This window comes from Entelurus aequoreus, linkage group LG10, assembly GCF_033978785.1.
Source record: "Entelurus aequoreus isolate RoL-2023_Sb linkage group LG10, RoL_Eaeq_v1.1, whole genome shotgun sequence".
NCBI classification, from domain to species: domain Eukaryota; kingdom Metazoa; phylum Chordata; class Actinopteri; order Syngnathiformes; family Syngnathidae; genus Entelurus; species Entelurus aequoreus.
In genome coordinates, this window is record NC_084740.1 from 75,311,602 (window position 1) to 75,328,176 (window position 16,575).

Here is a 16,575-nt window from a genome sequence, read left to right on the forward strand (position 1 = left end):
AACATAAATGCAAAGTTCCCTATTGTTTACAATGATGGCCGCATGAAGTGAGAGAGATTCGGACCGAGAAAGCGACGATTTCCCCATTAATTTGAGCGAGGATGAAAGATTTGTGGATGAGGAAAGTGCAAGTGAAGTACTAGTGGGGAGTGGAAGCGATTCAGATAGGGAAGATGCTGTGAGAGCCGGGGGTGACCTGATATTCAGCTGGAAATGACTACAACAGTAAATAAACACAAGACATATATATACTCTATTAGCCACAACACAACCAGGCTTATATTTAATATGCCACAAATTAATCCCGCATAACAAACACCTAGGTGTTTGTTATGCTAGCTCCTAGCTCCTAGCTCGAGCTAGTTATAGCAAGCGATCAAATGTTTGGAAGCGTACTCACGGTATCGCGTCTGCGTCTGTTAACGAAGTCAAAGTCCTCCTGGTAAGAGTTTCTGTTGTCCAAGTTCTTCGATCTAGACTGCATTTTTCGGGAATGTAAACAATGAAACACCGACTGTGTTGTGTTGCTGACTTCCCTCGCAAAATACTCCGCTTCGCACCGACTTTCTTCTTTGCTTGCTCAGCTTCTTTCTCCATAATGCAATGAACATAATTGCAACAGATTCACCAACACAGATGTCCAGAATACATCCAGAATGAGATGAAAACAGCTATTTTGTATTGGCTTCAATGTGGAAGCCATACCTCTGTTCTACTGGCTACGCCACGCGCATACGTCATCCTCAGAGGCGTTTTCAACCGGAAGTGTGGCGGGAAATTTAAAATTGCACTTCATAATTTAACCCGGCCGTATTGGCATGTGTTGCAATGTTAAGATTTCATCATTGATATATAAACTATCAGACTGCGTGGTCGCTAGTAGTGGCTTTCAGTAGGCCTTTAATGAACATATAAATGTGACAGATTGTAGGCAAAGGCTGATTTCCATCTGCATCTCATTTATATTATTTTTTTTTTGCCAACAAATGTTCCTACACAAGATTCTTCTAGTTTACCAGTATCTTCTAAAATGTAAAAAAAATGTTAAGTATGAGCAGCGTGAGTTAATCAGTTGAAGGGGAAAGCCACTGAAATGTCGTCAGTGTCGCATTTAATCACGTCACCTTAATGTCTGTGATTACTGCCCACTTAGACCAGGACAGTCCAGCGTGGACAGAAAGAAACATGCAAAGACAAAAGATGAAAGGGGAATAATCAGCGAGCTGGTTAGATGATGATGATGATGATGATGATGATGATGAAGTATGTTCTGGGGTGTTATTGGGGGCACTGCGCTTTAAGATCATCGGCCACATTGAGTGCAGGATTAACCCCTTGAATGACCGCAGCCTCATTAGTGAACATACCACCACTTCCTGTGTGTCTCATGACATAACGTGACACAACAATTAGTCATGACGTTTGACACAAAGTTTGCACCTTTCAACGCCGCGTCCGCACGTACAAACCCCGTTTCCGTATGAGTTGGGAAATTGTGTTAGATGTCAATATAAACGGAATACAATGATTTGCAAATCCTTTTCAACCCATATTCAATTGAATATGCTACAATGACAACATATTTGATGTTCAAACTGATAAACTTAATTTTTTTTGTGCAAATAATAATTAACTTAGAATTTCATGGCTGCAACACGTGCCAAAGTAGTTGGGAAAGGGCATGTTCACCACTGTGTTACATGGCCTTTCCTTTTAACAACACTCAGTAAAGGTTTGGGAACTGAGGAGACACATTTTTGAAGCTTCTCAGGTGGAATTCTTTCCCATTCTTGCTTGATGTACAGCTTAAGTTGTTCAACAGTCCGGGGGTCTCCCTTCTGCTATTGTAGGCTTCATAATGCGCCACACATTTTCAATGGGAGACAGGTCTGGACTACAGGCAGGCCAGTCTAGTACCCGCACTCTTTTACTATGAAGCCACGTTGACGTAACATGCGACTTGGCATTGTCTTGCTGAAATAAGCAGGGGCGTCCATGGTAACGTTGCTTGGATGGCAACATATGTTGCTCCAAAACCTGTATGTACCTTTCAGCATTAATGGTGCCTTCACAGATTTGTAAGTTACCCATGTCTTGGGCACTAATACACCCCCATACCATCACACATGCTGGCTTTTACACTTTGCGCCTATAACAATCCGGATGGTTCTTTTCCACGTCCACAGTTTCCAAAAAGCAATTTGAAATGTGGACTCGTCAGACCACAGAACACTTTTCCACTTTGCATCAGTCCATCTTAGATGAGCTCAGGCCCAGCGAAGCCGACGGCGTTTCCGGGTGTTGTTGATAAACGGTTTTCGCCTTGCATAGGAGAGTTTTAACTTGCACTTACAGATGTAGCGACCAACTGTAGTTACTGACAGTGGGTTTCTGAAGTGTTCCTGAGCCCATGTGGTGATATCCTTTACACACTGATGTCGCTTGTTGATGCAGTACAGCCTGAGGGATGGAAGGTCACGGGCTTAGCTGCTTACGTGCAGTGATTTCTCCAGATTCTCTGAACCCTTTGATGATATTACGGAGCGTAGATGGTGAAATCCCTAAATTCCTTGCAATAGCTGGTTGAGAAAGGTTTTTCTTAAACTGTTCAACAATTTGCTCACGCATTTGTTGACAAAGTGGTGACCCTCGCCCCATCCTTGTTTGTGAATGACTGAGCATTTCATGGAATCTACTTTTATACCCAATCATGGCACCCACCTGTTCCCAATTTGCCTGTTCACCTGTGGGATGTTCCAAATAAGTGTTTGATGAGCATTCCTCAACTTTATCAGTATTTATTGCCACCTTTCCCAACTTCTTTGTCACGTGTTGCTGGCATCAAATTCTAAAGTTAATGATTATTTGCAAAAAAAATTTTATCAGTTTGAACATCAAATATGTTGAATATTTGAATATGGGTTGAAAAGGATTTGCAAATCATTGTATTCCGTTTATATTTACATCTAACACAATTTCCCAACTCATATGGAAACAGGGTTTGTATATGGAAAGTATTTTATTATTATAGAAAGTAGGGACAAAGCGGTATAAAATGGATGGATAGAAAGTAGGTAGTAAACTTTAGAGTAGTCAGTGTAGCGCTTGTATAACATACAGCCATTGTTGTCCAAATATCTGGCAGCACAAGTGAGTAGCAGGATAGTATCAATCAATCAATCCATCAAAGTTGACTTATATAGCCCTAAATCACGAGTGTCACAACGACATTCCTCGTGGCTTGTGCAGCCCTTTGAGACACTCGTGATTTAGGGCTGTATAAGTCAACTTTGAGTGATTGATTGATGGCTCAGATCCCACATCAGGGCAAGAAAAAACTCAACCCAATGGGATGACAATGAGAAACCTTGGAGAGGACCGCAGATGTGGTGACCCCCTCCCATTTTACATGAACGTCGGGATTCAGTGGGTACTTAAAAAGTTACGGATTCGGTACCCATCCCTAATACTGCTATACACTGACTACTCTAAAGTGATTTCTGTAGCATTGTAGTGAATTATTGACACTAAAATAGGAAAAGGAAAAGAATGCTTAAGATTGGTTTTTAACGTTTCGTGATGGCTTCTTGGGCTCCAGGCGCTGCTGCAGGCCCACGACGTGGTGGCCCACGAGGTCTACAGCGACGAGGCTCTGAGGGTGACGCCACCACCCACCTCGCCTTACCTGAACGGCGACTCACCGGAGAGCACGAACGGCGACATCGACCTGGAGAACGTCACCCGAGTGCGCCTGGTCCAGTTCCAGAAGAACACGGACGAGCCCATGGTGCGTTCACGCCGAGTCAGCACTTAATTTGACCATCTGAAAAGTGGAGTTGCAGCTGTTGACTGACTTCGTTTGTTGCATAAAATGTGACATACATGTCACATACACGGTAACAAATGTGTCACATCATGTATAATACATGTCACTTACCATGTAACATACTTTGTAACATGTCACATGCCATGTAACGTCTGTGTCACATACGTGTGTGACATACAATGTAACATGTGTCACATACATGGTAACATTTATGTCACATACGTGTGTGACATACAATGTAACATATGTCACATACATGGTAACATTTGTGTCACATACGTGTGTGACATACAATGTAACATATGTCACATACATGGTAACATTTGTGTCACATACGTGTGTGACATACAATGTAACATGTCACATACATGGTAACATTTGTGTCACATACGTGTGTGACATACAATGTAACATGTCACATACATGGTAACATTTGTGTCACATACGTGTGTGACATACAATGTAATATGTCACATACATTGTAACATGTGTCACATACATGTGTGACATACAATGTAACATGTCACATACATGGTAACATGTGTCACATACATGTGTGACATACAATGTAACATGTGTCACATACATGGTAACATTTGTGTCACATATGTGTGTGACATACAATGTAACATGTGTCACATACATGGTAACATTTGTGTCACATATGTGTGTGACATACAATGTAACATGTGTCACATACATGGTAACATTTGTGTCACATACGTGTGTGACATACAATGTAACATATGTCACATACATGGTAACATTTGTGTCACATACGTGTGTGTGACATACAATGTAACATGTCACATACATGGTAACATTTGTGTCACATACATGTGTGACATACAATGTAATATGTCACATACATGGTAACATGTGTCACATACATGTGTGACATACAATGTAACATGTCACATACATGGTAACATGTGTCACATACATGTGTGACATACAATGTAACATGTCACATACATGGTAACATGTGTCACATACATGGTAACATGTGTGACATACAATGTAACATGTCACATACATGGTAACATTTGTGTACATACGTGTGTGACATACAATTTAACATGTCACATACATGGTAACATGTGTCACATACATGGTAACATGTGTGACATACAATGTAACATGTCACATACATGGTAACATTTGTGTACATACGTGTGTGACATACAATGTAACATGTCACATACATGGTAACATTTGTGTCACATACATGTGTGACATACAATGTAACATGTCACATACATGGTAACATGTGTCACATACACGTGTGACATACAATGTAACATGTCACATACACGTTAACATGTGTCACATACATGGTAACATGTGTAACATACAATGTAACATTACCGACATGAATTAACTTTTGCATGCTAATCAAATTTTTTAAGTTTTGCCTGTATGTGTCACATACATTGTCAAATACCTTGTAACATGTGTCACGCACAATGTAGCATGCCACATACGATGTCACATACAATTTAACATTTGTACCACATACAATGTAACATACGTGTCACATACGATGTAACATACCTGTCACGTACTGATTTAACATGTGTCACGTACGATGTAACATACATGTCACGTACGATGTAACATACGTGTCACGTACTATGTTACATACGATGTAACATATATGTCCCGTACAATGTAACATACATGTCACGTACGATGTAACATACGTGTCACGTACTATGTTACATACGATGTAACATATATGTCCCGTATGATGTAACAACACATGTGACGTACGATGTAACAACACATGTCATGTACGATGTAAAATTTGTGCTACATACAATGTAACATACATGCCACATACGATGTAACATACGTGTCACGTACGATGTAACATACGTGTCACGTACGATGTAACATGTGTCAAATACGATGTAACATATGTGTCACATATGATGTAACATATGTGTCAAATAAGATATAACATACGTGTCACGTACGATGTAACATACGTGTCACCTACGATGTAACATACGTGTCACCTATGATGTAACATACGTGTCACCTACGATGTAACATACGTGTCACCTACGATGTAACATACGTTTCAAATAAGATGTAACATACGTGTCAAATATGGTGTAACGTGTCAAATACGATGTAACATGTCAAATTCGATGTAACGTGTCAAATACGATGTAACATACGTGTCACATACGATGTAACATACGTGTCACCTACGATGTAACATACGTGTCACCTACGATGTAACATATGTGTCACCTATGATATAACATACATGTCATCTATGATGTAACATACGTGTCACATACGATGTAACATACGTTTCAAATAAGATGTAACATACGTGTCACATACGATGTAACATACGTGTCACATACGATGTAACATAAGTTTCAAATAAGATGTAATATATGTGTCAAATATGATGTAACATACGTGTCACATACGATGTAACATACGTTTCACCTACGATGTAACATACGTGTCACATACGATGTAACATACGTGTCACTTATGATGTAACATACATGTCACCTACGATGTAACATACACTACCGTTCAAAAGTTTGGGGTCACCTAAACAATTTTGTGGAATAGCCTTCATTTCTAAGAACAAGAATAGACTGTCGAGTTTCAGATGAAAGTTCTCTTTTTCTGGCCATTTTGAGCGTTTAATTGACCCCACAAATGTGATGCTCCAGAAACTCAATCTGCTCAGAGGAAGGTCAGTTTTGTAGCTTCTGTAAGGAGCTAAACTGTTTTCAGATGTGTGAACATGATTGCACAAGGGTTTTCTAATCATCAATTAGCCTTCTGAGCCAATGAGCAAACACATTGTACCATTAGAACACTGGAGTGATAGTTGCTGGAAATGGGCCTCTATACACCTATGTAGATATTGCACCAAAAACCAGACATTTGCAGCTAGAATAGTCATTTACCACATTAGCAATGTATAGAGTGTATTTCTTTAAAGTTAAGACTAGTTTAAAGTTATCTTCATTGAAAAGTACAGTGCTTTTCCTTCAAAAATAAGGACATTTCAATGTGACCCCAAACTTTCGAACGGTAGTGTACGTGTCACCTACGATGTAACATACGTGTCACCTACGATTTAACATACGTGTCACGTACGATGTAACATACGTGTCACCTACGATGTAACATACTGTACGTGTCACCTACGATGTAACATACGTGTCACCTACGATTTAACATACGTGTCACCTACGATGTAACATACATGTCACCTACGATGTAACATACGTGTCACCTACGATGTAACATACGTGTCACCTACGATTTAACATACGTGTCACGTACGATGTAACATACGTGTCACATACGATGTAACATACTGTGCGTGTCACCTACGATGTAACATACGTGTCACGTACGATGTAACATGCGTGTCAAATATGATGTAACATACAGTACGTGTCACCTACGATGTAACATACGTGTCACCTACGATGTAACATGCGTGTCACATACCCTGACTGCAGGGAATCACGCTGAAGATGAACGACTCCAACAACTGCATCGTGGCCAGGATCATGCACGGGGGAATGATTCACAGACAAGGTAAGTAAACAACAAAGAAGTACATAAACAACACGGGTGACAGTGAGTGTCCTCTCCTGACCGTCCATCTTGTGTTGCTGGTGTGTCATCAGGGACGCTGCACGTGGGGGACGAGATCAGGGAGATCAATGGCATCAGCGTGGCCAACCAGACTGTGGAGCAGCTGCAGAAGATGCTGGTGAGCCATGCCAAGTGTGTCACTTGTGTCACGTGAAAGTGAGCCCGTGTCATGTGTGTGTGTGTGTGTTTGCAGAAGGAGATGCGAGGCAGCATCACCTTTAAGATTGTGCCAAGCTACCGGACGCAGGGTTCTTCCTGTGAGGTAATCATCTTCTTCTTCACCGCTCTTCTTACTAACCGCTCGCCTGGGTGCGCCGTGTGATGTGGACAGTGTGTGTGTGTGTGTGTGTGTGTGTGCGTGTGTTTTGCTACAACTGGGTCTCTGGATATCCAGCACACCAATTTCACAACCAAGATACCGGAACCTTCCCCCTCCTCTCCCTTTTCTCCTCTCTGCTCCAGGAATGACAAGCGATTCCTTTTTGTGGTTCTGTCTCGATTTCACCCACAGACGTTATATCACACACACACTCGCATAGTGTGTTCATGTGTGTGTGACTTTTATTCAGAGGCTCCACCTACCAACGTTCTCCTCTTTGGCTATACATCAGACCTGGGCAAATGAAGGCCCGGGGGCCACATGCGGCCCGTTAAGCTTTTCAATCTGGTCCACCAGACATTCCTAAATAATTGTTTTAGATGTTTAAGATGTAAAGTGTAGCTGCCATTATGATGTGCGGTCATGTTCTGTAATGACCGTAAGTCTTCAACTATACTAAGTATTTACATGCTTGGAATCTGCGCTTATGGATTATATACTAGTTACTATGGTCATCTAATTAGTTACTATCAGTGTTTCCCACACATTCATTTATTTGTGGCGGCCCGCCACAAAAGAATTACGTCCGCCACAAATAAATTTAAAAAAAAAATTATTTTATTTTATTTTATTTTTTACATTTTTTTTTTTGTCCTGTCCAGCTTCTCAGGCAAATCATATAGTTGATGTAGATGCCCATATAGGCTGTTGAGATTTACTTTACAAAAGAGAAGTGTAGGATACTTCTCTTGTTGCCTTATTTGTATTTGACCACTACTGTTTTCTGTTTATTTGTTACTGACTGTGGCAGGACACCTCTGCCTCTGTTTCACTTTATGTTGCTGGTAAATAATATGGTTGTAGTAGTAGGCTAAAGTTTAATATTTAGTATGCATTAATTAAAGGGGCAGAGCTTTAAGAGACATTTTAGCTTTTATATTTTATAAGATATATTTTTTGTAAGAACCACAATTAATAAATATATTTCAGTGAATAACTTATTGTTCAAATCTGTATATAAATATGTACATAAAGTGTTGTAATTATATTGTAAAATGGATGGATGGAAGGACGTTTAAAACAAAAGTGTTATTATTAATTAGTAAGTAAACATTTTTTGAGCCTTTTAGAGAAAATCATATCATTGTAGTAAATTATGCAAATTACTCGATGATGTCATGGTGACTACGCCCATAGCCACGCCCCCACTGCCACAGGTATCTTGGCAGTTTATGGGAAACACTGACTATGGTCATCTAATTAGTTACTATGGTCATCTATTTAGTTACTATGGTCATGTGATGTCATGGCAGTGTGGGCGGTAAGCGTTTCCACAGATGCGGAAGGAGATTTTTACAACAAAGTTCTAAAGCTTAGTGATATATCAGATGTATCAGATTGTAGGTGGGTTTATTTTGTACCCTTCGCATTCATATTTCACTTTTTGTTGCATTTTTGTTGCGTTTCACTTGATTGTAAAATATGTCGATCGAAAAGGGGCGTGGCGTTCATATGTTGTCAATATTCAGTGTTTTATCCTTCATAGGAAAATGTAAAATTCCATTACGTTTATTAAGGCGGTCTGTCATAACGTTTTTAGCATTCAATCGGACATTATTGTGAGGTTTTGTATTAGTGTTCCTACAAATAAATATACCGGCCCCCAGACACGTTTTTTTCTGTAAATGTGGCCCACGAGTCAAAATAATTGCCCAGGCCTGCTATACATTATGATAAATTATGACACTGAAACCAGAGCCTAAAAAAAGTGCTAAAAATGTCATAAAAATAAAGTTTACTAAGGCTACCGGGGAGGAACCTTATGAAGCTTTTCTTTGACTGAAATATAACATTTTTAGAAAGCAACAGCATCAAGAACAGAACCAATGTAATTTGTTTAGTTGTAAAAATAATAAATGCATTGAAATGAATTAAAGAAAATTTAAGTGATTTAAAAGATCTGTAGTTTCAAATATTAATTTAATCAATCAATCAATCAAACTTTATTTGTACAGCACTTTTCATACATACAAAATGTAGCACAAAGTGCTTTACATTTAAAAACCATGATAGCAATTGCAATTTATGAAAAATAAATCAACAAAAATATGGAAATAGTAATTTAATACTAAATTAACATATGTTGTTTTTAGGGCTGCAACTAACAACTAATTTGATAATCGATTAATCTGTCGATTATTACTTCAAATATTCGATTAATAATCGGATAAAAGAGGCGAACTACATTTCTATCCTTTCCAGTATTTTATTGAAAAAACCAGCATACTGGCACCAAAGTTATTTTGATTATTGTTTCTCAGCTGTTTGTAAATGTTGCAGTTTATAAATAAAGGTTTATAAAAAAAAAAAATTTTTTAAAGTAGCCTCTGCGCATGCGCATAGCATAGATCCAACGAATCGATGACTAAATTAATCGCCAACTATTTTTATAATCGATTTAATTGATTAGTTGTTGCAGCCCTAGTTGTTTTTAAATCTTACTCAATAATTTATTATTTGAAATAAAAATAAATCTAATATAAATATGTGGACTTCTGTTCACTTAATCCTATATATTACATATATTAATTTGAATAAAGGCATAAGACCTAAAGAGTTTTGTTGATTTTGAGGATCTGTTTTTCAAATATGAAGTAAATTATGCAATGTCATTTATTTCAATAAAGCATAAATATATTTTCTCAGTGGTTTTACATGCTTAGAAAGACGATCAAAAGCGCAAATATGTACAATAATGATTATCGTAATGGATATAATAAGAAGAAAATAATGAGGTCTTTGTCATGTGTGTGATTGTGTATCAACCTCCACATATATCAGGGGTGTCCAAACTTTTTCCACTGAGGGCCGCACACGGAAAAATTTAAGCATGTGGGGGCCATTTTGATATTTTTCATTTTCAAACCATAACAAAATATATGCTTTTTTTTTTTTTTTTAACCTTTAGGGCTCCCGGGGACCATAAAGGTTCTCAGTCATTAAAACATTAAAAATAAGTCAAATTATTGTATTTATTTATTTAACGCTTACAGTAAATCTCTATATCAACTTCAGGTTGATTTTCTGTCAAAGACAACTTTGTTTTTTATAGCAAAACTGGAAATATGCAGTATTTAGTCATTAGAGCTCTAAAAGATCGATAATGCAGGACACCATTGATTTTAATTCTTTAATATTTTTGAGAAATCAGTGACAATATTAATAAAATCCCACTAAACATGTTTGGGATCCAAAAGGTCCCCCACTCATAAAGTGATACATTTTTATTAGTTTTTTTTTTACTTTCAACACTTAAGTTACGAGATCAACTTCAGATATATCTGTCCATTTTACGTATGAACTATTATTTTGCTTGTTTTTATGCTCTTTTGTCATATGGCAACCACACAATTTATGCAATATTTTTTCCATATAAAACATTTTAAAGTGAAATTTTTGAAGTAATTGGAGCCTTGAATAGGTCAATAATTCATTATAACATAGATTTTTTTTTGGAGCAATGGCAAAAAAAATAAAAAGAAAGAAAGACAAAAGAAAAAAAAACAGCCTGCATGGCATCTTTGTGTCAACATTGCAACTTTTTATCATTAGATTTCACCTCATTTCACTTTTTTAAATGTTTTTTTTTATTTTTGCAATACTATCAATTTTGCAATTTTTGCAGAATGTGTGGCGGGCCGGTAAACAATTAGCTGCGGGCCGCAAATGGCCCCCGGGCCGCACTTTGACATATATTTTACACTATTGTTGTCCACTGCCCCCTTGTGGTCATGCAGGGGTCTGCAAATAAGAGACGAACTCCTAATAAGTGGACTTGATGGTCCACTGCCCAATTGTGTGTGTGTGTGTGTGCGTGTGTGTGTGTGTAACGCTGACTTGTGTGTCTTATTTCAGAAAGAGTCCCCCACTTCCTCCAGGCATTCCCCTGCCAATGGCCACTCCAGCATTAACAGTTCTATCTTGGTAAGGATGCCCCCGGAAGAAAGAGAAAAATAAAACCAGCCCTCCTTTCGTTTGTTATATTTTTGTCCAGAGTCCCCTGCGTGAAAATGTCTGTGGTATTTTAAATCCCTGAAGGGGTCAGGAATAATCCCACATCAATCCTGTGTCGCTTCTCTCCCTACGATGCGTTTAAGCGTGTCCGATATCTCAGTTCACAAATTGGTGTGCGTCTTTCACCGCCTGCTGAGTGCTGTGTATTCGTCACTGCTGCTTTCACCTTTGCTCCACGCTTTGCTTCGCAGCGGGTGGCGCTAACGCAGTCTTTTCCACGGGCTCGAGTGGCGCTCGCTTGGTTTCTAACGCGTCGATGTGTTTCCTTCAAACGTGTTCTTGTGTCACTAAAGTGTGTTCTCTGCTCTTGGATTGTCCTTTAACCTCCTCAGGACCTGCCGTCCACCATCCAGCCCAAAGGTCGACAGGTGAATATAAACCCTCGCACTTCCCTCTTAAGCCTTATTTCCAACAAGCAGCGCAGTAGCAGGTAGCTCCTCCCACCTGACACTTTGCACAATAGAAATAAATATTCAAAATAATCCACGAAATCAACTTCCACAATCCACTTGTTGAAGCAGGAAGTTATGCACGTCTAACAGAGCTCTTCCCACCAGTTATTAATGACAATATTAGGACTCAAAATAATCCACATAGTCGTCAGTAAGTATGCTCGTGTAAGGCAATTAGCTTGTGTAATGTAAGCCTCTGTGGAACGCTCTCCCTGACCACCTGAGGGCACCACAGACTGTGGATGCTTTTAAAAAAAGGCTTAAAAACCCTTCTTTTTAAAAAAGCCTTTTTTTTAGATATATGCATACTAGTTTTAGCTATTTGGCTGTTCTAGTTTTTATTTGTATTTATTTTTTTATTATCTTTTTAATTTTTTATTTTATTTTTTTAATACACTGTAGCACTTTGAGGTTGTTTACTCAATGTAAAGTGCTTTTTACAAATAAAATCTATTATTATTATTATTATCATATAGTTGTCCCAAAATTTAATAATAACCCCCAATTTGTCTAGTAAAAAGTGACCGAAAGACTCAAAGTAATCCACATGGACAGAGTACGCCCGCTCAAATAAAGTAAATAAAATAATGTCCAATCTGCGATTTTTCCTCCCACCAGTTACAAAGGACAACCACCACCTTGCGCAATAGGGGTGAATACTCAAATAGTCCACAAAGTCAAATTCCACAGTACATTTGTTTACGCACATGTGACATAGGTGTATCATAAAATGAATATGATTGCGCCTACCACCAGTTATTAATGACAACTGCCTCTTTGCGCTGTATAAATAAATACAAAGGCTCAAAATAATCCACAAAATCGTCAGTATGTGTATGTAAATTCATGTTTGTGTAATGTAGGCTTGTCATTTAACTAATTTAATTGCTTCTCTTACCAGTTAATAATGGTAAACCCCATTTTGCATAATGAAAAAGAAACCAAAAGACTCTAAATAATCCACAGTCATAGTACGCCCGCTCTATTAAAGTACTAACTAAAGTAAATAGAATAATGTAAAATAAAGCGATTTCTCTTCCCACCAATTACAAAAGACAACTGTCACCTTACACGAAAGGAAAAAAATGCTCAAATAATCCACAAAGTCGTCAGTAAGTATGGTCGTGTAAGGCAATATGCTTGTGTGATGTAAGCCTATCATGTAGTTGTCCCAAAAGTTAATAATAACCCCCAATTTGTCCAGTAAAAAGTGACCGAAAGACTCAAAATAATCCACATGGTCAGAGTACGCCCGCTCAAATAAAGTAAATAAAATAATGTCCAATCTGCGATTTTTCCTCCCACCAGTTACAAAGGACAACCACCACCTTGCGCAATAGGGGTGAATACTCAAATAGTCCACAAAGTCAAATTCCACAGTACATTTGTTTACGCACATGTAACATAGGTGTATCATAAAATGAATATGATTGCGCCTACCACCAGTTATTAATGACAACTGCCTCCTTGCAGTGTCTAAATAAATACAAAGGCTCAAAATAATCCACAAAGTCGTCAGAAAGTATGCTCGTGTAATGTAAGACTGTCATATAGTTGTCCCAAAAGTTCAACTTGTCTAGTAAAAAGTGACCGAAAGACTCAAAATAATCCACATGGTCAGAGTACGCCCACTCAAATAAAGTAAATAAAATCATGTCCAATCTGCGATTTTTCCTCACACCAGTTACAAAGGACAACCACCACCTTGCGCAATAGGGGTAAATACTCAAATAATCCACAAAGTCAAATTCCACAGTACATTTGTTTACGCACATGTAACATAAGTGTATCATAAAATGAATATGATTGCGCCTACCACCAGTTATTAATGACAACTGCCTCCTTGCCGTGTCTAAATAAATACAAAGGCTCAAAATAATCTACAAAGTCGTCAGTAAGTATGCTCATGTAAGGCAATATGCTTGTGTAATGTAAGACTGTCATATAGTTGTCCCAAAAGTTCAACTTGTCTAGTAAAAAGTGACCGAAAGACTCAAAATAATCCACTGGGTTATAGCACACCCGCTCAAATAAAGTAAATAAAATAATGTCCAATATGCGATTTTTCCTCCCACTAGTTACAAAGGACAACCACCACCTTGCGCAATAGGGGTGAATACTCAAATAATCCACAAAGTCAAATTCCACAGTACATTTGTTTACGCACATGTGACACAGGTGTATCATAAAATGAATATGATTGCGCCTACCACCAGTTATTAATGACAACTGCCTCCTTGCGCTGTTTAAATAAATACAAAGGCTCAAAATAATCCACAATATCGTCAGTAAGTATGTTCATGTAAATTAAGGTTTATGTAATGTACGCTTGTCATTTAAGTAATTGAACTGCTCCTCCTACCAGTTAATAATGGTAATAAACCCTATTTCGGATAATGAAAAAGTAACCAAAAGACTCAAAATAATCCACAGTCCTAGTACGCCTGCTCTAATAAAGTATTAACTAAAGTAAATAGAATAATGTAAAATAAAGCGATTTCTCTTCCCACCAATTACAAAAGACAACTGTCACCTTACACAATAGAAAAACAATGCTCAAAAAATCCACAAAGTCAAATTCCACAGTACATATGTTCATGCACAAATTTGTACACATGTAATATGGGTGTATCATATAATGAATATGATTGCGCCTACCACCAGTTATTATTGACAACTGCCTCCTTGCGCTGTATAATTAAGTACAAAGGCTCAAAATAATCCACAAAATCGTCAGTATGTTTATGTAAGGCAATATGTTTGTGTAATGTATGCTTGTCATTTAACTAATTTAAATGCTTCTCCTACCAGTTAATAATGGTAACCCCCAACTTGCATAATGAAAAAGAAACCAAAAGACTCAAAATAATCCACAAAGTCATAGTACGCCCACTTAAATAAAGTACTAACTAAATTAATGGAATAATGTAAAATAAAGCAATTTCTCTTCCCACCAATTACAAAAGACAACTGTCACCTTACACAATAGAAAAAAGTATTCAAATAATCCACAAAATCAAATTCCACAGTACATTTGTTATGCACGTGTAACAGGCTTATTATGTAATGAATACGATGGCTCTTCCCACCAGTTATAAATTAAAACGGTCACCTTGCACAATAGAAGTAAATACTCAAAATAATCCACTAAATCAAGTTCCACAGTACACTTGCTCATGCACAAATTCATGTATTTCTAAAATAGGTGTATCATAAAATGAATATGATCACTCCTCCCACCAGTTATTAATGGCGTCCCCCACTTTGCACAATAGAAAAAAACCCAAAAGGCTCCAATTAGTCCACAATGTCAAACTGTACGATTCACTTGTTCTTACATGAGTAACCTAAGCATATAATTTATATGATCTCTCCTCCCACCAGTTGTTAATGACAATGACCACTTTGCACAGTAAAAATCAATCTAAAGACTCAAAATACTCTACAAAGTCAAATTACACGATTCACTTGTTCCAACATGAGGAAGTATATATGATCGCTCCTCCCACCAGTTGTTAATGACAACCGCCACCTTGCACAGTAGAAATTAATCAAAAGACTTAAAATAACCCACAAAGTCCGACTGTACGGTTTACTTGTTCATAAATTAGTATATAGTTTAACTGGTTTCTCCTCCCACCAGTTGTGTTTAATGACAACCGCCAACCTTGAACAGTAGAAAGAAATAAAGACTGAAAATAATCCACAAAGTCAAATTGCATGGTTCACTTGCATGGTGGCATATAGTTTGTACGATCGCTCCCCTCACCAGTTGTTAATGACAACCGCCACCTTGCACAGTAGAAATGAATCAAAAGACTTAAAATAACCCACAAAGTCCGACTGTACGGTTTACTTGTTCATAAATTAGTATATAGTTTAAATGGTTTCTCCTCCCACCAGTTGTGTTTAATGACAACCGCCAACCTTGAACAGTAGAAAGAAATAAAGACTGAAAATAATCCACAAAGTCAAATTGCATGGTTCACTTGCGTGGCATATAGTTTGTACGATCGCTCCCCTCACCAGTTGTTAATGACAACCGCCACCTTGCACAGAAGAAAGAAATAAAGACTAAAATAATCCACAAAGTCAAATTGCATGGTTCACTTGCATGGCATATAGTTTGTACGATCGCTCCCCTCACCAATTGTAAAGGACAACTGCCACCTTGCACAGTAGAAATGAATCAAAAGACTTAAAATAATCCACAAAGTCCGACTGTACGGTTTACTTGTTCATGAATTAGTAACATA

At 37.9% G+C, this 16,575-nt stretch overlaps 1 protein-coding gene across 16 annotated transcripts in view; it reads left to right on the forward strand.

The window, feature by feature from the left end:
- caska (calcium/calmodulin-dependent serine protein kinase a) overlaps positions 1-16,575 on the forward strand; it is a 277,401-nt gene that overhangs the window by 243,370 nt on the left and 17,456 nt on the right. For 9 of the 16 annotated variants that reach the window (XM_062061677.1, XM_062061676.1, XM_062061680.1 and 6 more), the window contains 6 exons: positions 3,599-3,787; positions 7,336-7,414; positions 7,507-7,592; positions 7,668-7,736; positions 11,709-11,777; positions 12,200-12,235. In XM_062061677.1, the coding sequence (XP_061917661.1) occupies positions 3,599-3,787; positions 7,336-7,414; positions 7,507-7,592; positions 7,668-7,736; positions 11,709-11,777; positions 12,200-12,235 (528 nt within the window). The remainder of the gene's footprint in view (positions 1-3,598; positions 3,788-7,335; positions 7,415-7,506; positions 7,593-7,667; positions 7,737-11,708; positions 11,778-12,199; positions 12,236-16,575) is intronic. The other 7 variants (XM_062061682.1, XM_062061684.1, XM_062061691.1 and 4 more) reach the window with 2 other exon arrangements.